At 35.4% G+C, this 25239-nt stretch overlaps 1 protein-coding gene across 1 annotated transcript in view; it reads left to right on the forward strand.

Annotated features, from left to right (window-relative positions):
- Nucleotides 1-22392, forward strand: part of NCAM2 (neural cell adhesion molecule 2) — a 294798-nt gene extending 272406 nt beyond the window's left edge. Inside the window, exons 16-18 of the mRNA XM_066206786.1 lie at nucleotides 6568-6772; nucleotides 11159-11278; nucleotides 16046-22392. Coding sequence (XP_066062883.1) covers nucleotides 6568-6772; nucleotides 11159-11278; nucleotides 16046-16157 — 437 coding nt within the window. The 3' untranslated portion in view covers nucleotides 16158-22392. The remainder of the gene's footprint in view (nucleotides 1-6567; nucleotides 6773-11158; nucleotides 11279-16045) is intronic.
- The last annotated feature ends 2847 nt before the right edge of the window (nucleotides 22393-25239 follow it).

The raw sequence follows: 25239 nt of genomic DNA on the forward strand, positions 1-25239 counted from the left end.
CTTAGAAACTCCTCCAAGAGACGTGTTCAGTAAATCTGCTGTCAGTTTGAGTGGAGGAAACTGGGACACAGAAACTTATTTTCCCAAGTCTATTGAAAACCAAAACCTGGGTGCAGTGCTGATGCCATGAACCCAGAGTGCAGCATTTCCCTCTCAAGGCACAGGAGGAGTGGAATCTCTCTGCCCACATTTTTCTGGGGCTTCCCATGGAAGGAGACAATGCTAAAATATACCCTTTACTATGATGCCTGAGTAAATACAAGGAAAAAGCAGCTGTAGCTGTAACTGAGTAACTCATTAGGCATATTATAAATGCACCTGCAGTCTGCTTAGGGATAGTTTGATTATACAAAGAATCTCTTTTTTTAAACTTCAAAAAAATAGTAAATGAGTAAACTCCAGGGAACATTTTCTCAACAGAGCATGTTTTTTTCTAGTAAAGAACGGGGGTTATTTTCTATCCTTTCCCTTGTTATCCCTCAATGGCCATGGACAAGACACTGTTGCCAGAAACACAAAAACTGCTATTTACATTACATTTCTTTTATTTAGCTATTGCATGTATGTCTATTAAGACACCTTCCTATGAAAAATGTTTTAAAGGGCCGTTAGAGTAAATGAGAACTCAAGTCCTCCTTACTCAGTATCCTGAGAGAATCATAATACAAGACATTTTCCTGTAAAATTTAAAGGCAAAAATCCATTTCAGAAAACTTGCTGGCAAGAGGATCTCAGCCATACTGAAGAAAAACTCCTTCACTTAGATAAACATCAGAAAAGTACAACCTTTTAGACACACTTATCTCAGTAGCTCACATCTGTATAACTGATAGTCCCGGTGGCATCACAGGCTCCCCTGACTCTCTCCAGCTCAGATTTCATCAGAGATGAGAGACAATGAAGATCTGTCACCTATGAGTAGAAGAAAGTTAGAGGAAGCCAATAGTACTCCCCCGTTATTTTTCAAAGTTTTGTGTCAAGTGTATGTGTCAGAACACATTACTCATTCTTGCAGCTCAGAGCACACTACCATGTGTTTGTCCACTGCCCTTCAGCAGTATCTGTCCTAGCAGAGAGGTAAAGAAAAAAACACTGAGGAAGAAAAAGCATTACAATTAATGTCAATTACAGCCTTGTTAGCATATTTTTGTATTAAGGAATGGGATAGAAAAGGATGCTCTGTACTGTCACATTCTCTTTTGCATCAAACAGTCCCCCAGTAAATGCTGTACAGAATCCTAATGATTTCTTGCAACCTGATGTTGCAAGTGTAGTGATTTGTTTATTTCATTTGATGGAAGACATGATGCTTCTAGGCACTTATCGGGCTCAAAAGAAAAGTTTTATTGATATAAATTGCTAAAAACTGGTCATGCAGCTCTGGATGTGGCAACCAAAATATTGGAGCTTCTTTGGGTAGGGGGAAGGGATCATTGGTTCTTTACTTCTTTTAGTCATGGCCTGCCACTGTTTTACTATTAACTGGTAGAAAAATTTATAGAGCCATTTAATTTTTTGGAACTGCATTATTAATGTTTTCAATGTACATCAATGGATTCAAAATCTTAAGACCTATATTTTCTGTCTTTTTAGAGCTTTTGAACAAGTATATTTTATAAGACTTTGAGTCTAGGAAAAGTTCCAAATCAGATATAAAATCAAAGATAGTATTCAGTGGCAGTGCAGAAATAATTGTCAGGATTGTGCACGTTTTTAAGGGTCAGTACAAAAGTGTACTTCAACTTGATAAATAAGAATGCTTTTTTCCCTGCCATGACCCAGCACAGTATTTCAATTTCGCTGTCTAGTTAGTTCATAGTTTTTACGTTTTTACTTTTGATTGAGAGCAGTTTACTTTATCTTCTAACTGTCTTGAAAGAAAGGAGAAATATGTATCAAAACTCTGCACCATGCATACATAGGAGCCAGGTGTTACCCTAAAAGCTAGGAAAGTATTTTATAGTGTTACTTTTTTCCCCTAAAAACTCAAATTATTGTAAAAGGGAGGTTTGGGTAATCATCTGTCTTTCATCTAAGTTTAATCCATGCCCACTAAGGAGGAGGGAAGGGAATAATGTGCAAGAAGTTGCCAACTTTTTTTTTTCCCCAACAAAACTTAATATCACTGAATGTGTGAAAGGGGCATCTGGATGTCACCTTATCCAACCCCCCCAGCTCATGCAGAATACTTATTATATAGCTTGCAATTACTATTTTATTGTAGCAGTAATTGAATATTTACAGTGTGATTTTGTAAGAGCACAGAGAAATTCTGCCACCTCAAAGTGCATAGTTTCATATGACATCATTGATTGTCATGTAGTGTATTGATGTTGCATGTTTTGATCCTGTGCAAAAGCAAAAGCTTATTTTTCCCATGTATAAAGCATAGCTGTACACTGGCACAGGTTGCCCAGGGAAGCTCTGGATGCCCCAACCCTGAAAGAGTTTGAGACCAAGTTGGATGGGGCTTGGGGCAAGCTGGTGTAGCAGGAGGTGTCTCTCCCCATGGCAGGGGAGTTGTAATGAGAAGAGCTTTAAACCCAACCCAAACCGTTCTCTGATTCTGTACTCACGCACAGATGGAGATTCTCCCTTTTGACCTTCCTCCCTTAGAGCATCTAGTGCAGAGTCCTTACAGGAATTTAGTCTGAAATTACATTTGAAAATCCAGAAAATTAATCTTTTCACTTAGTTCTTTTCAGTGGAAAATTCTGTTTTACTTGCCAAAGCTCTTCATTCCTCTTTCTTAGCAAAGAAGGATTCCTGCAAAAATGTTCAATTATCTCCTTAGAGATCATTAGAAACATAAAGTATTCAATAAGAGAGAACTTGAAAACTGCCAAAACTTTCAATGACATTTGAAGAAACTTGCTTTGAGCTTTTTTAACTTTTTTTCTCATTTTTGAAAGTTTTCTAATCTTATTTTCATAAGTATTCGTTGATGAGCACTTATTTGAAGAAATGGATTAAAAAAGTGTCTTTAAAGTTGTCAGTTTCCTTCATGATCATGGCAAGATATTACATTATTTATGCCATATTCTGTAGAACAAAACCATACCCTTTTAAATTTATCATATTTTTAACAAATTCTAATTAAAATTCATTCAGAACTATGGAACTTATACTCTTCTTTTTTAAACAAGCAGTGTTTTAAAAAGCCCTCTACAGTTAGACTACTAAGCCAGATATACAATAAACATTTTTTAAAAATTTCTAAGAACTGATACTTTCACATCACTATTGAATTTTTATTTATTAAAATGTTTGTTTTCAACTAAAAAAAATAAAAAGGTATATAATGCATAAATACTTTGTTATTTTAGAGCACAAAGTAGAACCACTATTTTGAGTTTGTTTGGTACATACTGGGAAATTTTAAAAACTTCAAATACTTAAAATTACTTATGTAATATAACTATATTAACAATCAAAATAAAATAACAATAAGTTAACTTAATTTAAGGCAACACTTTTTGATAGCAAAGGTGCTTTTCAAAGTTGGTGGGAACACTGCTTGTCGTATGACATTAATATTTCGTCCAGTCACAGAATTAGAACTTCCGTTGATGTCATAACATATAAAGAAAAGAATTCACATTGTTTTGAAATTATATGGTTTTTTTTATATAGGACATGATTTTTGAAATCAGTGAGGAGAGACCTTAATCTGCTTTATCAGTTATTGGGATTAGTTTTGCAGCTGACTTCGGTGGGAGCAGGTAGGCAAGTACAAAATCAAAGCAATTTAAGAAAGAACAGAATTAAGCCACAGATGAACTTCTAAAAAATAATTTTATATGTTTTCATTCAGATTAAAGATAAACCATGACACAGATAGATTTAAAGAACAAGGCAGTCTAGTTTCTATCTGTTTTCAGAAGTACATAAAATCCTCAGACAGGTGAGAAGGCTGATCACAGCCATGCTTCTCACCCCACTACTGGATTTGGCAACATTCCTGACACTCTTTGGGGTGCAGGAGATAAAGGAGAGAAATGTTGAAAAAAATGTTTACAATTTTTAGAAATCAGACTTAAAAACCAGAAACCTGCAGGAAAAAAAGGGTTTAAAGTAGGAAAAAAATTGGCTTGGGTCTGGTAGAGCCGTAGTAAGAATGGGGAATGCTCAATGTAAAGGAAATCATCAACCATGAAGAGATGGAGAAATATGCAGCAGTCAAACACTTGTGTCTCAGATGTCTCACCCATACGAAGAAAATTAAAAATGCAGAACAGTGTCCCATGCAACTATGACAAATATTTTACAAAGGAACAGTATTGTGACCTTAAACATTTCCTTCACCTGCCAGTGAAGATACTGTGTAGACATTTCTGTCACTGAATCCCTTAGAATGGGGAGAATATTGAAAGTGCTGTTCACAGCAGTGGAAAATGTATCTCTTCATAGCAAAAACTTCTTAACACTCCATTAAGAAAAAACCTCCTAAAACTAAACCAGAAAAAATCCCTGAATTTATTTCAAAATTTAGATTAAATGACCCTAATTTTTGTCCTTCACATTCTAGTTGGTAGTTGAGAAGGTACAGAGATTCATTGCATTGGGTCTCTAAAGCTGACTATACATATAATGGAATTTTTATAACAATTGAAATAAATGAGCTTTTTAATGAACTGGAATTATACATCTACTTTTATCTTCCTGACAGTTCATACTGGTGAACAAAAATTACTGAAGGTTACAAAGGAATTCACCAAATATGTGGGTGGATATAGGGTTAAAGTAAGTTTTGGAAGACATATCATAAAGTGTAATAAATATTTAAGTAGGAATGCTGTTTTTAAAAAAGGAAAAAAACCCAAATTAATTTAAAATGCCAGCTTCCGAAATTGCAGATGGGGAAATGCATAAATGATACATCATTTCATTGCTGCACAATTATTTTTATAATTTATATAGTGTTTTTTAAGTCTTTCTGAACAAAGGAAAATAACTTTGAAATAATATCTCTCTGGTTTTCTGCTTATCCATCCATGAAATAAATACATTGAATTCTAACTTGTTGTGTAATAACATTGTGAAGATCATTTCTGTAATAAAACATCCCATAAAAATAGACAATGAAGTCAATTGCTTAAGAAGGAAAATGTTCCTTATCCTTTGAAAAAAGTTTTTACTTTTCCATTTTAGAGTTCTATAAAAAGACTAGACAATATATATATATATTTATTGATTTAGAATAACTTTCAAATGAAATTTGAAGTGGTAAAGATATTATCGCTAAAGTTATTTAAGCAGAAATATGGAAGCTTAAATTCTGTGCCTAATCTGAAAACAATCTATAGTGTACAGGGGAATTAGAAGAGAAAGAAGAGGAAGATGATAATAATAACCCAATTAAATTAGTTATGTTACATTGCATAATGGTTTGGTGTCTATTGTAACAATATTCAAGTAATCTCCAGGTCAGAATAATCTTGTTCTTATTTTGACAACAAGCAGAGCAGCAGATGGAAATGTCCCAGTGAGTTGTGCTGACTCAGGCATCGCTCCAGGGCACGGAAGCACCAGGGAAGTAACGCTGGTGTGCAGCACCCAGGGGCAAACACACCCAGTTCCACTCCCCTGGGGTTTACTCACCACAGTCTCACACCAGGAAATTGTTACTGGCCAATTACTGAGCTATGTTGACATCTTCTTGAATTAGCTTGGGTGCGTGAGCCGTTACTGAGATAGCTTTTTTCCCCTAGATAATGATCAGATACGAATCCTCTCCTCTCTAAGCCTCATCTGAGTCCACAGACTCCTGAGAATCACACTATTCAAAAGGGTTTGTAGCATTGCTGTCATGGGAATATCAACCAAGGCAAAACATCAAAATATTTTTCCTGAGATTTGTAATGAAGTAAAATTAGCTAAACATCAGCTCTTATAATTGAAACACAGAAAGAAGATCAGGTGTGGAATATGTTTATTTTGAAGTGTATGATTGCATTTTCAAGGTACAAGACTAAACAAGATGAAGTCCTAACCCCATAATCATTTAATGATATGCATATACTCCCACATATTAAATTGTTTAAGACTAAGTGTGTGCAACTGTTAGCAGATTAAATAGCTTGAAGTAAGTTATTTTTCACTCTGCTTTAACTCAGAAAATTACTAGAATAAATACTGATTTGCCAGTCTCTTAAACCTTTCAGTAATTCTATTTAACATCAATGCTAATTAATTGTATCTGAAATGTAGAAAAAACAACTTATATCAATGTTCATGTTGAACATTGAAAATGTTTTCTTTAGGCTCCTCATTGATACCCTTAGTCATGGAATGTTAAGATGTGATTTTATTTGCTATTAAATAATGCCATTTATGTTCTGTGAACTTTCTGGAATTTTGACAATGGAAAAATATTATGCAGAAGAAATGAGGGTTTTTTTGTGATTTTAATCAGGTACTATATATGGTTAATCATCAAGACTGTTTATTTCCAATTATTTCTGAATGGTTCATTCCTAAAAATCCTTTACTCTCCTTACCAACAGCTTAGAAAATGATATTTTAGGATTAATATTATTAATAAGTCTTAATTTTCTTTCCTTCAAGATACTCTTTTTAATGGTCTTGGACTTGGTGCTGTCATTGGCCTGGGAGTGGCAGCTCTTTTGTTAATCCTGGTTGTGACTGATGTTAGCTGCTTCTTTGTACGACAATGTGGATTGCTCATGTGCATCACCAGAAGGATCTGTGGGAAAAAGAGCGGTTCAAGTGGAAAAAGTAAAGAACTGGAAGAAGGAAAAGCTGCTTACTTGTGAGTATTAATCACGTGCATTGGAAATATCCTTAAAAGAAAAAGTTGGCTGTCCAACTTACATTAACTTCATGGATATTTTGTGATGTCGCAAAGAGAATTAATAAAATTCTGCTGCTACTTGGAGTAGTGTTCCTCTGAAGTTTGTGGAGTTGTTTATTGCCTTTAAAAGAAAAGTTGAGACACAAGAAAGGAATATACTGTAGCTCAGTTTAGGATGACCTCTTTGTCCAGCTTGACACAAAGGAAATCAATTGTAATTCAGTACTACTTACAGACACAGATTTGGTTCATGAGAAGCAGGAAACAGATGATTCTAACTCCATTTCTGCAAATCCATCTTTGAGCTGCTAACACCCAAAACCTGAGCCTATGGCTGTGACAGTGCTGGTAAATCCAGAAGTGAAGGACATGGTATTATGCAAAATCCATGAGAGAATTTTTCTTCTTAGATATGGCACTTAATGGAAAATCTTGATTCTTGTCTGTAGACTTTAGGAATGAATGGTCTTCTGTTTTTAATAGGGATGCTGAGTTGGATGTGGATGAAATGGTGGTGAGTGATTGTTTTTCATAGCAACAGTGAATGATTGCTAACATGAGTGGGAAATAAACAATACTTATTCTCACAAATACTCTTTTGTAGTGGCTACTCCATCACACAAATTTGAATGAACTGATCATTGATGTGAAAATATGATCTCTTAAAATATTAGAGTGGATAGTGAGATCTCTGGCAAAACAGTTCAAATACTGATTACATAAAATAATCACACTTTAGAGACGTGACATTTACTGAGTTTTTAATAGGTGAACTGGAAAGATAACTTATGGTCCTTCATTTTAAAATTTCCTTTTTTTTTTTTTACTGGAAAAAAACCATCATTTCCTCATCCTGTTCATCAGGTCGGCAACTTACCTGCACTGTAATATTTGTGAGAATGCTGTCTGGGTGTGGTTTAAATAACATTTGCTGGTCCAGCTGCCATATGCCTCTCCCAAGAGTCAGGCCTTGCAGTTCATTGTCCTTTAGTATCCTAGATCCCATCCATCTTCAGATGAATGTAGGGCACGCTAGATCTTCCAGCCCTCATTATTCAAAGGTGAGCAGGTGTCTCCATTGCCAGTAGTGGAGGTGTAAGTGACTATTTGGGTTTTAATTCTGGCTGTTTGGTTTCAGGCTGTGTCTTTCTTAGGTAACTTGCCTACACATCTTGGTTGGGTTCTTCTTAAAAGAGGTGCTATTTCAGAAACAACTCCACAGAGCAAAACCAGCTGTGAGAGAACACAAGAGTATTTATATCAAATAATGCTTCTAAATAAAAGTCATGACATAAAATAGCTGCTTCCTAATTCTTCACATCTGACAGTGAGAGAAAGGCTAGCAGTGGTTTTTTGGTTTGTTGGTTGTTTGTTTTTTTTTTTTTTTTTCACATTGTGTGAAGCCAGCCTGTCTGGATCAATAGAATCAAGATGTGAAGTTTCTGGCACTTACTCAGCTGTCCTTTCCTATTGAGCACAGCTCTTCAGTTTATGCTTTAGTTTCTCATTCAAGGAGTGGCCAACTATAAATTGGTGTACAGACCCTCCTAAATGGGAAGACCTTAGGGACATAAAGTTGGAAATGCCACTTGACAGCAGTTTATACCTTGTTATCAACATCTTATAACCAAATGTCATTCCATGCTGTCCCAAAAAAGCATCAAACTGGTCTCTTGATATTAATTCTTCTGCTGCACTTCTTTTGCAAGACCAACTATGTTATTTAATCATAGTTCTTTATTTGTCAGAGTGGTCTTCAGTCAGTCAGACCTTAAAATATTCAGGACAGTTCTTATTTTAGCCTACTCTCTGCATTAATAAACTGTCAAACTAAACTTCCAGGACAGACTTGAAGAGTCAACGTTTAAATTTATATAATGGCAACTGATGTTCCTAAAATTCACTGACATTTCCCTGTTTTAAATATGCTAGTTTACTTTCTGGATTTTTGGGTGGTTTATGATATGGTTCTTGGTTACATTTTGATTGTAGGATAAGCATATATATATATATATGGAGAGAGAGAGAATGATGATGTAACATACAGACAACCATGACATAATGGATTTCCTACAAATCACTTTCCCTTCTTTAGAATTTTAATGTTGCAGTTTGTACCTTGTGTAACTATACATGATTGCTGGTCTCAAATAAATTTTTTAGTCTCTTTTCTTCATGCAATACGGTTGTAAGATTGTAGATGTATCAACAAACCAACAAGAACTCACCAATCCATCCACCAGTCTAACTCAGATCCCTGATCTTTCCCCAGCTATGAGGTAGCCATGAAAGCTAAGTGCATCATATAGGAAAATGAGGTCTGTATCCATTTGTATATCTTAAATGTCACTTGCAGAGATAAACAGGCATGAGCCATTTTGGTGGGGTTTTTTTTTAATAGACACAAATCTTTTAAACTTCTTCCTATTAATTCTTCTCTACACTATTATTTCTATGTGGGCTACGTTCTTATTAACCTACAAAGATTTTCCTTAAGGATACCTGCCAAAGGACAGTAGAGTTTTCTTGACACTGTTGCAAAAGCCTGTTTTCTCCATTATCTTGAAGAAAAAATCTGAAAATGTGAGATATGAATTAGAGAAGAATTTAACAAGGTCTTTGGTGTGGCCTATAGCAGTCTAACAGCTCCCTGCAACATCCCAGTCCAGAAAATAATCTGTTAAATATAAAATTGGTTGTTCTTCTGTAACTCAGTTACCCTCTGTTTGTAGACTGCAGCAGATGCTGTTCCAGGATATAGGAAGAATATATTTGCATCAAAAGAGATTTTCTTTTTGTAAATATATATATGTGTGTATATCTATATCTATCTGTATCTATATCTATATCTATATCTATATCTATATCTATATCTCTACATGTGTGTCTTAGGTATCATATGATCTGCCTTTTGAGAGTAAAATTGTATATGAGTTAATACTTTTAGTAAGTATTGTTAATTAGTATATATATTGTTAATACTTTTTAGCAGTGAACAGACATTTCCAGATCATGTCCATGGTCCTAAGAGCAGCCCTGCAGAGGACTTGGGGATTCTGGTTCATGAAAAGCTGGACATGAGACAACAATGAGTGCTCACATCCCAGAAAGCCAAAGGTGTCCCAGACTGCATCAAAAGCAGCATGACCAGAAGCTCAGGAGAGGTGATTCTGCCCCTCTTCACTGGTGAGGCCTCACCTGGAGTGCTGCATCCAGTTCAGCAGTCCTTGGTAAAGGAAGGACATGGACTTGTTGGATTGAGTCCAGAGGAGGACAGAAAGATGATCAGAGGGGTGGAGCACCTCTCTATGAGGTCAGGCTGAGATAAATTGGGCTGCTCAGCCTGGAGAAGCAAAGGCTCTAACAAGACTTTTCTGCATCCTTTTGAAAACGAGTTTATGAAAAAGATGGGGACAGACTTTTTAGAAAGACAGGGGATGACAGTTTTAAAGTGAAAGAGGGTAGATTTAGATTGGACATGAGGAAAATCTATTTTACAGTGAGGATGACGGAACATTGGAAAAAGTTTCCCAGAGAGGTAGTGGACGCTCCATTGCTGGGAACGCTCAAAATCAGGTTGAATGAAGCTCTGAGGAACCTGATTTTGTTGAAGATGTCCCTGCTGGTTGTAGGGGCGTTGGATTAGATGACCTATAAATGTCCCTTCCAACCCAAACTATTCTATAATTCTTTGGTTACCATCAAAGTCGTAATGACAATACTCACTGCTCCATATCCTTTATAATTCATGGTCTAATTAGCACAATATTTATACATTTATTTACTTGTGAGAGACTAGCAGTTGTTCCTAAAATGGGGGAAATATGATGTCGAAACAGTTTATTCTACCAGCAAAAGCAGAAGGGCTTAAATTTTTTACCACACAAGGGCTTTTACATCAGTGGCTGCTGGGGTTGTCACAATCTCAAGAGATTAAATCACACATTTGTGGTGTGTATACTTACATAATGACTCTTAAATGCTGCCAGAAAAGTTCAAGTATAACTAGGCATCGAGTCCTATCATTATTATACTGGGTTAGGGAAATTTACATCTATTCCCATGAAGAAGCTGTCGCCTTATTATTAGTCATAAACAAAATGCTCTTTTGAGATGCTAATTCATCATGTTTACAGAGCTAAGGAAGTAACCATGGATACAGGATGCTTTGAAGACTTCAAGGAATTGGGAACATGCTGTTAAATGTGTCTCGGTGGTGTTAGTCACTGATAATTGGTTCTGCCTTTGCCAACTTTTGAGAGAAGAGATCTTAGTAATTCATTATGTGCAATGTATGTAGTTAATGGGATGATAATAGACTAAAACTCTTTTAATAATTTTTAGGAAAGACGGATCAAAAGAGCCAATAGTGGAAATGAGAACAGAAGATGAAAGAATTACCAACCATGAAGATGGGAGTCCAGTAAATGAGCCAAATGAGACAACTCCCCTCACAGAACCAGAGTAAGTAACCTGATATTTGCAGGAGTTTCACACAAGCTGATCTTGGCTGTGTGTCCACACAGACTGGACTTCCCACACTTTGAAGGGAGGTACACAGCACCACCAGAGTGGTCTGCTGTAGGAATGCACTGTATAAGTGTGGGGTTTGCTTGATTGGTTTGGTTTTCACAATAATCAATCTAAATCATGGTACTTCATCAACACTGGCTGAGCACAGCAGTACAAGGATTTTTTAATTTGGTTGCACCTGATCTTTACCACCTACCCAGAAATTATTAACTACACTGTGGGAACAATCTCCTAATTCTCACAAATGACCTTAAATTTAGTGTCACATGCATCTTCACAGGCATCCTGAAGATGAGGCACAAGTATACTGTGCTTCAAAAACCTAGCTCCTCACTGGAATGGCCCCTTCCTGCTTTCATTACATTTAACTGAGAACTTAGTTCAGTATTTAAGCCCACACAGTGTAATTGGATTAATTGTGCTGAAAGGCAGCCTCTACTCTGTTTCCTCATTTCCGCTTCCTGTTCCTGCAACCTCCTCCCAGTACAGAAACCACAGCAGTTTGTAGCCATGCTCACAGGCGCTGGCTGCCTTCTAAATAATGGGACCAGCCTTGTCCTCAGGGATGAAATTACTGAAAAAACCTCTGAGTTTGCTTTGAGCCCAAGATTTTTCATGTGTTGGGAAAATATTCTACTTCATGACATGTTCAAGGCGTCAAGGCTATGAAGATGATTATGTAGTAAATATAGAAATTGACCTGTTGATAACCTGATGAAATCATAGTTGTTCTATAAAAAGAGAGGATGTTCTTACAAAACAGTCATTTTCTTTTTTGAAAATATGAAGAAATTTTGCTTTTTGCCATTATGTAAAACTGTAAGACCCAGAACCTTTAATTAAAAAAGGTTTGCTACCAGCTGCCATTGATATTTGTAGTAAATAGGGAGTTAAGTAGCTGCACGTTAAGCTGTATAGTTCTTTGAAGAAGATGTGCACAGAGTTTGAATTTGTGTTAATGAAATAATTATGCAATCTGTTGAGTGATTACTGATATGTTTGCTCTTCATATTAGAATTTATAATCAGGGGCACAGTGAAGAGCCCACACTTATCTAAAGGGTCAGGGGAATGTAGTTGTAAACATTGTAAGAGTCCAGCAAGCCTTGGATATGTTAGTGGGTAAAGCACGTGGTCCATGCTTGTTCATGCTTCAAGACTATTTTTAGCACTAGATCTTGCAAATCAGATGCATCTTGCAGGAAACATGATATCAGGAAAGATCCAGTTCACTTCTTTCTGCTTGCCACAATCATTAGATCACCTGGCCAGAGTGAAATATGAGAAAGTTAAAATCAAACCCAGTTTATTATCTTAGGGGAGGGGGGAAAAAATCAGTTCCTACTGTAATGAGAGAAAAAAACAATTCAAAACAAACCAACAAAAATCCCCCAAAAACAAACTCACAGGAACAACTGGTAAGGATTTGATGGGCATTATGTCTCTGGAAAAATAGGACAGCTAAGAGATATTAATAATGATGACAGTTTCCTTAGTTTCCTTCCTGGTAATTTATTCCCTCACAACCAATGGCAAAAGGTGTCAGCAGTCCAAGGCACTGCTGTACAGAAGTCAGCTAAAGATTTGGGACAGTGTCACTTGGGAAACTAAATATGAAAAGAGATGTTGCAGTCGGGACACCTCAAGGGCCTCTGGTACCAGGGGAATGTGGAAAGACCTTTGACTCAGACACAGGTCATACCCAATGAATCAGAGAAGAAATATAAAGTCAGAGTGAGATACACAAAGGGAAGATGCAGTAGAGTAGAGCTCAGTCTCTCAGTAGAAATAACACAAAAATAGATTGTAACGACAGCCAGAAAGACATGCTGGGCAGGGTGAGGATGACCAGCAGGGATCTTGGAGGTGGGAGCTTAGCGTGCAGGAAAGAAAAGTTTCAAGGACCTTCAGGCAGGCAATAAAACAAGGGATTCATTATGACTAATTCTGGCTGTCTTAAAGGTGTAAAAGATAAGCCTTGAGGTTAAATTAGATGAAATATTTTTAATAATTAATTGAATTATTTTGAATAGTAGCAAATTACACTCAGAAGTTCAATTGCAATTTAAGAAGTTGTGATAACTAATTAGTAAAGAGATTACTTCCCCTTACAACAGTATTCTTTATTATATTTCTCAGTATATTATTTGGAAAACCATTTTTTACCTTATCTCAGATGATCCTTGTCAAAGCTATGTTTGCAATCCATGTGTGACAGATTAGCTCAAAGCACTTTACCTGCAAGTCAACAAGTTTTAATCATGCTGGCAGGAAATCAATTTAAGGTGTGTATTATATATCACACTTTTGTTAAATGATTAAAATACCACATGCAATGTGGTTTAATACTTATATTCCTAGTCTAAAGTTAATGTGTTTGTAGTATTGGTTGAGTTTTTTCTTAGTATTAATGCAGTTGGGTGAATTCCAGTATCAAAATGCCTAGGATTAATTTTTCTATAAAACAAGAAATATTTTAGGTAAAGTTTTGTATGGGTATCAGCAGACTGCTTATATTAGGCCACATGCAGTGCTAGAGGAAGTCAATATCATTAGTCACTGATAGCAGCCAACACCTGATTAAAGTGAAAGGACTTTTTGTTGGATTTTTAAAAAAATCTTTTTTCATGAAGTGAATAAAGATTTGAAAGGATTAGTCTACTCAGCTGAAAAATACAAAATTCTTTCTAATGGATGTAACTAAAGAAAAATTTGATGGAGAAAAATTGGTATAATTAGAATATCTAAACTTGAATTAGTTAATTGAAAGAGGAAAATTATTGAATCTATCAATCAAGATTAAATATGTATTTAAAGCAAATGGAAACAAAAATTCCAAAATTTCAAGATAGGGAAAAAGACCATTGTCTAATGATAACTGCACTCATAACTCACACCCTATTAAAGAAAAAAAACAAAGCCACAAATTTTAAAATACATTAAGGTTCAAAAATGGTGCATAGACTTTATGATGAGAAAAGTTTTGATGTGTAAAATTTTTTACTTGTGTGTAGATTTTGTTGAGTTGTTGTTCTCTGCTTACATGTAAAGCAAGGCTAATTTTATCTGACCGTTTGCATGAGCATGGATTTCAATGATGTCCAGTATCCTTCAACAGGGTTCTAGCACATCTTCTGATTTCAAATATTTTATAACATGATCTTAATCCACTTAAACCAATTTCTTTAAATTTTCACACAGTATACTCCGTCAATTCCCCAGTTTTTGTTTTGTATAAATATTTCCTTTTTTCCAGCACCATCTGTTGAGTAATCACTGTGCTTTTCTTAAAACTACATTAAATTCAGTTTGGGGGGGTTGGTACTTGTTTAAGTGCTTTGCCTAATCTGATCGTTGACACACATGCCTGCTTACCAAAAATGCATGTCATGAACTGCTCTTCCTCTGCCCCAGTATTTTACCTTCTGTTAAAAATAGATTTGTGTTGATTCTGTTGTTTCCATTCTTTTAGGCATATTGCTGTGGGCTGAAATCTATTTCCTTTGGGTGTGCCATGAGAAACAGACAATTAGTAAATACTGTGCTCAGACCCAGACATCTGACGATATATTCCATATATTTTACTGTAGTAAAACAAGTTAATCTTTGATTTCTCTCAGATACATGTTGTGCTCATTGTTTAACCTCTGGAAAAACAGCATCTTTCTTAGTTCAGACAAATTTCATAATACTGGGAATTCAGGTATTGTTTTCTTTTATTTGCCATTATTAAACACTGTCTTGTAATAAGACATTCCTAAGAGATTCCTCAGACAGGTTTGAACACAGTATTGCTCTTTGGGACATCAAAGCAATCAAAGCGGAAATTTACTGAAACATTTAACGGTTCTTATGAATAAAAAAGGCATGTGCGTACTATTCCCTAGTTTAAAACCAGAAAGCAAACCAAACTGGAATCAAAATTAAGAGCTATTATGCCTAGGAGACATTATTAGAGGAACATCTCAGTAACCCATACATCTTTTTGACAGCTATATTTTTCGATAGCTAATTACTGGCAGTAGGGAATCAATGATTTTCAAGGCCTTTTTCAATGAGATCACATTCAAGAGGGTGGGGACTCTTTTGCCAAATCTTCAGAGTTTTCACTAATTCTTAAGAGAGCTGTAAGTTACTAATGAAGCTACATTGTGTGATCCATGAAAATTAAGTTGTAGAACTTTCTAATAATAACTTCCATGACCTCCTTGCACTATAAGAAATTCTTTACTTATGTCTTGGTAAAGAATTATATCTGCAATAGTAGCTGTGTTATTTTGTGTACAATTGAATTTACATTTAGAAAAGACATAAAAAAGAATTTAATCAGGATTTAAAAGTCAAGCAAAAAGCCTGACTCTAAGTGTTTCACAGTATCCTAGGCAACACATACCTCTGTACTGTCTTGGGTCAAGTAATTTGACATTTTATTTTTTCTTTCGTCTTACTGAAGGACTGCATTTTGGACAGCACCAATGTTCTTATCATGGGGTTTTTAAGGCTTTATAGAAATGGAAAGAGTTAATATGAGTTGCTTTAAAAGCAAAGAATCTCAGTGCTCATAATTAAGTAATTACACATTATTTTCAAAAAATCGTTGTTCTACACTGTGACCTGTATAAACCATACATGTGTTATAGACTTAAATTAGAGATTGTTTTATTTTTGTGTTACCATAATTCCTCTTTTTTTCTGATAGGAAGCTGCCACTAAAGGAGGAAAATGGCAAAGAAGCTTTAAATCCAGAAACCATAGAAATCAAAGTTGCTAATGACATCATCCAGTCAAAAGAAGATGATAGCAAAGCATAATAAAATAAGCTACACCTGTCTGGATAATGCATTTGGATTGAAGTAATCCCGTGACCAAAACTATACAGATGACCTTAATTTCTTGGGAAACAAGCTTGGAATAGTTAGTACATGTGTACATACGGTGAAACAGTTCCTGTCTACAGTTCTTTTCTATATTTTTTTTTGTTGTTAATGGTTTTAGTATGTAGTTTTGCTGACACCAAGTCCCATGCTATAAATTTGAAAAATCTGAACTATAGAACTATAAGAATAAGAACTATAATTTATTATATAACAAAATGTGTCTGTTTGGAAGAAGAATTCTAAAGCACCCCTAACCACGAACAATGCATCAGGCCTCTCCAGATCTTACAGTGCACGCTACATACATGAAGTGCCATATGATAATGTATTTATTTCCATTTATAATAAAATGAAATTTTAGGTTGCCTTTGAAAAAAAACCCAACTAAACCTGTCTTGGTATAATGTTTAAGACCTTAGCTCCAGCTGACACTCAGCAGTCATTCCAGGTGTGATTATCACTTGAAACAAACAAAAAAAAGAGAGACTCTTCAACACAGAGCCAGGTCCCACTGCAGTTTCTCCTAGGTTCTTAGATTAAAAATAAAAATAAAAATAAATAAATTAAAAAAAAAAGCAGCTCGTAATCACAATATAAAAACTCAAATAAAATTGGCTAAATATTTCATGACAGTCCATTTATTGGCCTCATCCTAACTACGTGAGTGTGACTCTGAAAGGCTCCAGGATTTTCAATCCTTCAGGTTTTCTGTATGAAAGTTTTGGAGGTTATCTGTGAACTAAAATGTACCCAAGGTGTAAAAAGAGATGTTTTTTAATCATAGTCTTCACTTCAAATGAAAACTTACAATATTTGTCCCAACATATTTATACACACAGGGTATTCATTTTTGTCTTGGTTCAAACCATTTCGCAAATGGATAAAATTGTGGTTTATTGAAGTAAATACATTTTCTCCCCAGATCAGTATATAAAATATTAAACTTGGGCTTTTTGAAGCAGGAATTTTTCCTTGTGATTTCATACCCTTTGTCTTAAGAAGTACAATGTAAGAACAGATGGAAAGAGGACTTTGTCTAAGCAGTTAGGAACATTTTTAAATTATTAACGAATGCAATTTATATTCAACCAAATATGGGTTTGGGTTTTTTTTTCATGTCAAGCTTTCTCTAAGACATTCCTTTTTATTATTCTGATCAACATTCCCCACCAGGAAATTTGACAGATTTATCTGATTCAAAATTCATTCATATGAATGAATCATTATTTAATGGTGCCACTATCTGGAGCAAGATAGTTTGCTTCTGTTCCAGCATAGTATGTCCACACCTACCAAATTCTTCAAAGCCTTACTTTGAGAGAAGTAGATAAACCATATAGAAAACTAGACTGGAAAATTCTACTTGTTGGAAGTAAATGATAGAATAAGTTGTGAATTTTCCACATCTAAGTCATGCCTGAGATTTAAGTGTTCAGTTACTCAACAAATCGTGCTTTCTCCATGCTATATCTGAATTTGTATCATCCTTGAAATGTTTTTACTGGGTGACTTTTTTGCAGAAAAATGAAATGTAAAAGGGTCTCCTAAATTTGAGGAAAATGTCATAATAACCTTCTTTTTAGCCCAAGTTTAAGTGCATTTGAAAGAGCTGAGGAGAATATATTTAATTTTTAGATATTTTCTTTTTTTTCCAAACCAAATTGTTTAATGGTTTTTTTTGCAACTTTTTCTCACTTTGGGAAATACCTGAAATGAAGCAAGGAGTTGAGAACAGAGGCATACCTCTGGTGTGGCTAGGATAGGAGGCCAAGTTCCCACAAAATCAGTATCAAAGTGAAAAAAATGGGTAAGAGGGGATGGTGATATGGGATGAAAGCCATGGAAGATAATAATTGAAAACTGCTGAGGAGAAATTTCTCTAAATGCTGAGGCACGTATTCTGGGTGAAGGTAAGATGACATTCCTTTGTGAATTCTCAATGTTGCTCCCATATACTGAGCAGGAAGTACTGCCAAATAGCTGCTTGTCTATCAGACTGCTGATAATTTCTAATCAGTTTTCCTGATTCTTTCTAAGTACAGCAAGCAAACCTTCTCCTAACCTATAATTAGGAAACAGATGTCTCATTTATTTATATGGATTTGCATACTTTTAAGAAAATATGTATTTGCAGCTGGGCTTTCTTCTTTTATCAAAATGCAAAGAAGAGAGCTGGACAACTCCAGCAGTGGAGAATACTGTGGTTGGTGTGGCTTGAACATCCTCTCACACAATATTTTTACTGGGATTAGGATGATGATGGTAGACACAATTTCCTCTTCCATCTGCTGAGACAAATTTGGATGGTGCCATTCAATCTTCCCTAGGCAAATGGTTATTTTTCTAAAGCCAACCTGATCATTTCCACAAGAAGGTGACTATACAGTGCAGCAGAACTAACAGTGTCTAGGCTCAACTGCAGATGCATTTCAAATTTTAGTACTTCTTAGTTGAATTTACACAAAAAAAAAAAAAAAAAAAAAAAAAATCATGGCCTAATAGTTCTATATTGGAGGTTTTGATTTGTTTTTGTTTTTGTTTTTGTTTTTGTTTTTTTCTCTCTGATATGGCCTCTAATTACAGTGTGAAGGCATGAGAAGATTTAAGAGGTCTTGTCAGCACATTTATTACTAATACACCTGTGCTACTCTTTACAAGCAAAATATATTGCAGTATTATTTCAATATTGGAAGCAAAAACATGTCCCACTATACTGGATTACAAATCAAAAGCTGTTTCCAGGAGTATTTAATTTCTCCTTGCTGTTCTGTGTCTTGGCAGTTGGGCTGTGTGATAAAACAGCTCTAAATTTCTGATGGACTGTCCAAGCACACCATTTTGGTCTGTGGATTAATAGGTTATCTCTTGTGTTTTGACTCTGTTGCAGGAGAAAACCAAACTCTCACTATGAAAGAATGCTGAAAACCACTGATATTTCAAAATAGTTCCAAATGTTTCCAAATAAGGGACAGCGCATAGTAATTTGTAAGATATATGTAGAACTGGAATAACAACATTTGTTTATTTTTTTTTCCTATTCTAGATTAAAAACAAGACAAAAACAAAAACAGGTATCTGTATAAATGTCACTTTTACTGTCTAAAAGTAATTATAAGTGTTAGTATGAAATGTCAGAAGAGTTGACAAAATATAACTATTTGAAAAAGTAATCTGAATTGTTTCACTAATGTACTCCAGGGACCAAGGTGGGAGGGAGCCACTGAAATTAGTACTGAACAAAATGTGGCAGTGACAATCTTTTTTCAACAACAACAACAAACAACAACAACAACAACAACAACAACAACAACAAAGAAAGAGTACAATTAAGTAAAATTACTTAAAGATCCTTGTTATTTTTTCATTTTTTAGTAGAGCTGAGTTCTGATTTATGATAATAATAACAAAGTTTTAATTAATATTTTACAATTTAGTAATGAAATATACCCTGGAGAGGTTTTTCCTGGTTTTGTTTGTTTATTTGCCTTTTTTGAATTTTAAGATATTTTGTGTTTGCAGAAATATTTAATATTCTGGTGATGCTAATGTCTAATGTGACAAAGATTAATTTATTCAGGCCTCAGTCTTTCAAGAAATTTTGTGTGGTTGAGCCCACCCCTTATATGGCGCTGCAGTGACATTAGTGGGGTGGATGTGAGTGGGCAGATGGATGTACTTTCATAAGAGAGCTTGCAGCACTGGGCCTACTTTCTATCTTTTCATAGATATCTACAACATAGTTACACCATGGCCATCATCTACAAAGGCTGTTTGACATCAGTTTCTGGTGCAGTAAATTCCAACTGCTGTCTTCAGCCTCTGCATCGATGTTCATCCGAAAATAAGTGGCTTTCTTTTTATGATGGTAATAAGTTTGATTATTTATTTAAGTGCCAATCATCAAACTGTAGTATAATTATCATGCCATTTTTTCTGTTTCCTAGACCAGATGATGGAAATGTATTTGTGCCTTTTGATAGCATGCCACTCTGCTTTATTAAAAATCTTCAATAATTTGTCTACAAAGCCTGTTTAAAATAATTGACAGCTTTACTGTCACATACTTTTCTGCTCAAATATTCTTAAATATTCATTTGAATTAAACTGAGGGTATTATTTTCAAGTCACATAAATATGTGGAACACAAAATTTACAAAAATCTATTGAGATCACGATTACAATGAGGGTCATGATGGCACTTACTGCTGAAAAGTTTTGATAGATGGAGAGTGTGGTGGAGGTGTACGGGTGTTTTGGCCAATTTCTCAAGTTGAAGAGTCAGATAGGAAGTCTCCTCAGTTCTATTTAATGCTTAGACATAAAACATTAAATTCTTTCTTCAAATCTGAAAGATGATATGGAGCATCTTCCCACCATTTTACCTCTGGAGTATAACTGGAGAGAATGTTCGTTTAGCAGTCATTTGCAGCCTCACCATCGCTATGTAAGCTGTTGTAGGAAGTAACATCTTTGTAGATGACATTCACAATGTTGGATGATATTCACTCCTGATTAAAGGACCTCCAAAAAGACCATTTACTGAGAAAGCTCGAGACCTCTTTGATCTGTGGAGGGGTGCTAAGAGCACTGCACAGAGTCACAGTGGAATCCAGGCCTCAATCCAGGCCTCCAGGCTTTAAGACACAAACTGATTTCAGCAGGACCTGGATTTCATTCATCCATCTCAGCGAGGCTCTGCATGTCCTCAGCTGATCAAGTTGCTTGTGTGAATCAGATATCCAGGTGTAAGTGGAACACAAATGTCCTGCTGGGCTCCTACTGGTGTTTTGCACAGAGGAGGTTTTTCTATCAGGAAAATTATTAGGAAATGGTGGTAGAATATCCAATGACAGTTTCATCCCATACATTACTATACGTCTGGAAATAAAGCGTCTCTTTAAATAACTCATTGTGATTGCAATACTTCTATAAGTGAAGGTGAAAACATTCTAAGTAAATAATGCTCCTTCTTAAATCTCTTTGTTTAGCATTCACATAATCTTTCTGATGGATGAAAAGCTACCATGGTTAAATAAATATTTTTTAAAAAATCTTCACCCCTTTTTCAGAATTTTTGGTATGAGTTCCTGAAGTACCCTGTCCACTTGACAGCAGTTCTGTTAGTTTTAAGTGATCTTCAGTATTTTTACTGCACATATAAATGTGTTCTTATATCAATTTACTTGGACCTGAGCCAAAATAAGCCTTACAAATTTGGCTTTGGATCAGAGTCTGAGAATTCTCAGTTTACCAGTCTATCTTTTCTCTAAAGAGGCATTGAGAGCCTCATAATGTTTGACTTTCAAACTTGAATATTGGCCATTTTTAGCCCAGAGAAATGAAATAAGTATTTATTGCCAAATTTGTATTGGCAGCTGTTAAGTCACAGGTGAGATGGGGAGTGGGCAAGGTGACCAGATGCAGTGCCGACAGAGCTCAGGAAAGCCACTGCCAGAGAGAACAGGTGACAAAGAGTGAGCCAGAAGAGGGCTGGGAGCATCTCCCCTTAGCACTGGCAAGGGAAACGGGGAGCAACTGAAAAGCAAGGGAGGGTGCTGAAGGACACTGCCAAAAGGCAGGGTAATGAGAGCTCTGAAAATCAGAGGAGAGGAGACATTAGCCCTGCCACATCCTTTAACTCTCCCATGTAATTAGGCTATGGTTTTTCAGATGTAAAATGCAGAGTTGGAGGAAGGCAAGAAAAACCTTCAGAGTCTCTACAGATCAGTGACAAATATATAAAGTAGTCAGATTCCCCCAGAAGATAATTTTATTGCTCATGGTGTGGAGTTCTCACCACGAATTTTGAACTACTTAGACAAGGTTTTAAATGGAGGAAAAAAAAAAAGCTTTCCTGCTACAATGAGCATTCGGTACGTATTTGTATGCTGTGTACAGTATAAGCTAATGCATACCATATATTGTTTTTGTTATTCCACACATTGTCAACAGCCCACTTGTGATATCTGCCACCTGAATTATGTATTGATAAGTTAGCTACCACTGGAGCTAGTTTGTTTATTGTTTCAGAATCTTATGTCCCTATGAAATGCTGTGTGTATATATATATATCTCTATACTGTAAAAAAAAGTAATACTGCAGATGCTGGTTTTGTATTTATGAAAGACATTGAAAGTATGGCTTAAAGTATATCAATTATTTGTCACTCTTCACCATTTGTATATTAATAGTAAAGATACTTTTACTTTAATGAAGTGTTGTAGTTACATTTATTTTTGCCAAGTGGCTTTCTGTCAAGATGTCTGATTCATTAGGAGTCTCATTTCCAAAAAGAAACATGCCCCTTATTTTACCCCTATTATACAAGTACTGAATAATGCTCACACAGACCTGCAATTTATTATTCTCTTTTCTGTCAAAATGCATCTATTGTTAGCATCCTGAGTCTCCATCTGAACCTGAGGCCCATTATGATCATCTCCAATAGATAATGCAACGATCAATAACTTTTTTTTTCAAACAATGCAAGTGCAACATTTTAGAGGTATTCAGTTTATGCCAGAGACAAAAATGTTATCAACAGAAGCCACTGTATTTTGCCACACCTAGAACCTTCCAAAAGTCTTGTAATAGTGTTAGCATCACCAGGAGCTGGGGAAAAAAGGTCGGGTATAGTCTGCAATGAAATGGGCTTTTACTGCAGTGCTGGGTTTTATTCCACTAAGATGGAAAATGGGTAAAGCACAGCCCAGAGAATACAGCTCAGCCACCTCACTGAAATGGCTGAGGGATGTCTGTGGCATGCATTTTACCACCAATAAAATTAACTAAGCCAAGAGAAACTTGCTAGATTGTGTATTCATGCCTAAGAATCAGTTTTCTGAATGTAACCTAAGCTCTAAAAAACCACACCAGCCTAGGAATGGAGGGAGAGTACATAGGAGAAATATATTTTTTCACCCAACAGTCTTCACAGCTGGATCTTCTTCCTTCCACAGATCCTTCAGCTCTGCTGCTGCAGGTATCTTAGGTGTGTGCTTCCCTAAGTGTCAGTGGCAACATTAACAATTAGCAAAAACATCTCTTTCTATTGAAAAACTGAACATGAGGGAACTGCTTCAGTGTCCTCTCAACATCAACTTGTCACTGAAAGCTTTTCATATAATCATGTCTCTTGATCGTAAATACCCCAGGCATCCTCAAATGATGCACAAATTTAGTTCAAATCTCGTGAGAGCCAATCAGCTCAGTGCACTGGCCACAAGAGAGGTTGCCCCTTCAATTTACAGGTGAGTAATAATACAATTATTGCAAATTGCTGCTAACAAAAAGGTAATGTATGACATGTTCAGAAATGGATTCAACTTTTTAAAATTTAACCTTGTCAAAATATATAATGCTCTTACATGTTTCAGACATGCTACTCAAAATACAAGATAAAAAAATTCTAGTCAGGTAATGTGATAATGATAATTTATCTGTGTCATTTCTAAATTAGGCACAGCTAGGACTGCACCAAGAAAACCCAAACAAAATTTTAGAAAAAGTTTCACACTTCAATTCTTGGCGAAAGATGACTAACACTCTCATTTGAGCCCTAGCATACCCTGAAAAACAAGCTGTATTTGTAAGCTCATTCCTATGCGGAAAATGCTTATTTTTGTGGATATGGTTAAAACTGCTTTGTTGGTTTATTCAACCCTTTCTAGACAACCTCAAACCTCTAAACTGAGAATGGTGTCATACTTTCTGTAAAAATCCTTTATGTAGCAAAAAGATAAAACTAACTTTGACTAAACAAAGCACTGAAACTCATTCACACTCAGTGCCAGTATAAAGCAGTGTCAGTGGTGCTGCTGAGAAAGCAGAGTAAATCACATCTTGCAGGAGAGTGTCAGATCTCTCAGATTTGTCAGGAATAAATTTGTAGAATCCTTTCAGGCAATCTGATGATAAAGAGAACAAAATGTTTGGAAATAAAAAGAAAACCGTTTTCTACTAAGCAAATGCCATCTTTAAGGACTAAACTGGGAAGTGGGAAATTATATCCTCTTATTTTAAAATTTAAAAAGGAGTTTCATTGTCATAGACCACAACACGATGAATGATTTTTACTTTGACACTTATTTTTATCATAGATTACGAAAATAACACTACATCATTAACTTGTATCTGAAGGCCTAAATAATCTTTAATCACAAGAAATAAAAAGTTGCTATGTACTGCTATACATTTTCCAAAACCATCAGAAATAAACATCAGAATTTTTTTAAGAATTTTTTTCAAATTGATTAATGAGTTATATCTTTATATATATTTATGAGTTTATATTTTTAAGAAAAATAGAATTTTGAAAAAATACTGACACTTGCACATAGTGTACTGCAAATTTAATTGACAAGACACTTGCACTGAAATTCAAACTACTGTGTGATAAGTAGCACAGAATAAAAGTGGAGAAGTATTCTGGAGGTTTCCTATGCAAAACTTTTAGTTATAGACAAGTTTTGTAATGGGGCCATTCCCTAATGGAATGTATCAATTGTTGCACTGAAGTAATGGTTCTGCCCTTCTTTGAATTCATGACATGCCCATCTGCAGCATTTGCTTCTATCCTTCTTTCTATAAAGCATATACTTAGTAGAAAGTGGAATCTCTTGAAAAAAAAGAAAGGAATTTACTCTGCAAAATATGATTTCTTTTTTCTTTGCATAAAGAAAAACATACAAAACCCACTTGTATGATCTGCTGATATAATACTCAGATCTTATTATCACTGCCATGCACATGGTCACTTGTGTTTTCAAGTCAACATAAACTCCCAAAGCTGAAATATTCTCTTGCTAGCTGAAGGATCCAAAGTCTTGTCTAATGCTGCAGCATCCATATTTTTGTGTTATGCTGAAGGATGGGGACCTAAACATGATGCATATTTGACCAAAGAAAGTGTTTGATTGTTTACTGAGAGTTTGATTACTGCATCAGATTAGGAATTCCGAAGATACCACTCTCTATTTGCTGGGAAAAAGAAGGAAGCAGTAATGTAGAAGCATA

The sequence above is a fragment of the Chamaea fasciata genome, unplaced genomic scaffold (genome assembly GCF_029207755.1).
Source record: "Chamaea fasciata isolate MVZ Bird 193981 ecotype frontalis unplaced genomic scaffold, bChaFas1.0.hap1 SCAF_2, whole genome shotgun sequence".
Lineage (NCBI taxonomy): Eukaryota > Metazoa > Chordata > Aves > Passeriformes > Sylviidae > Chamaea > Chamaea fasciata.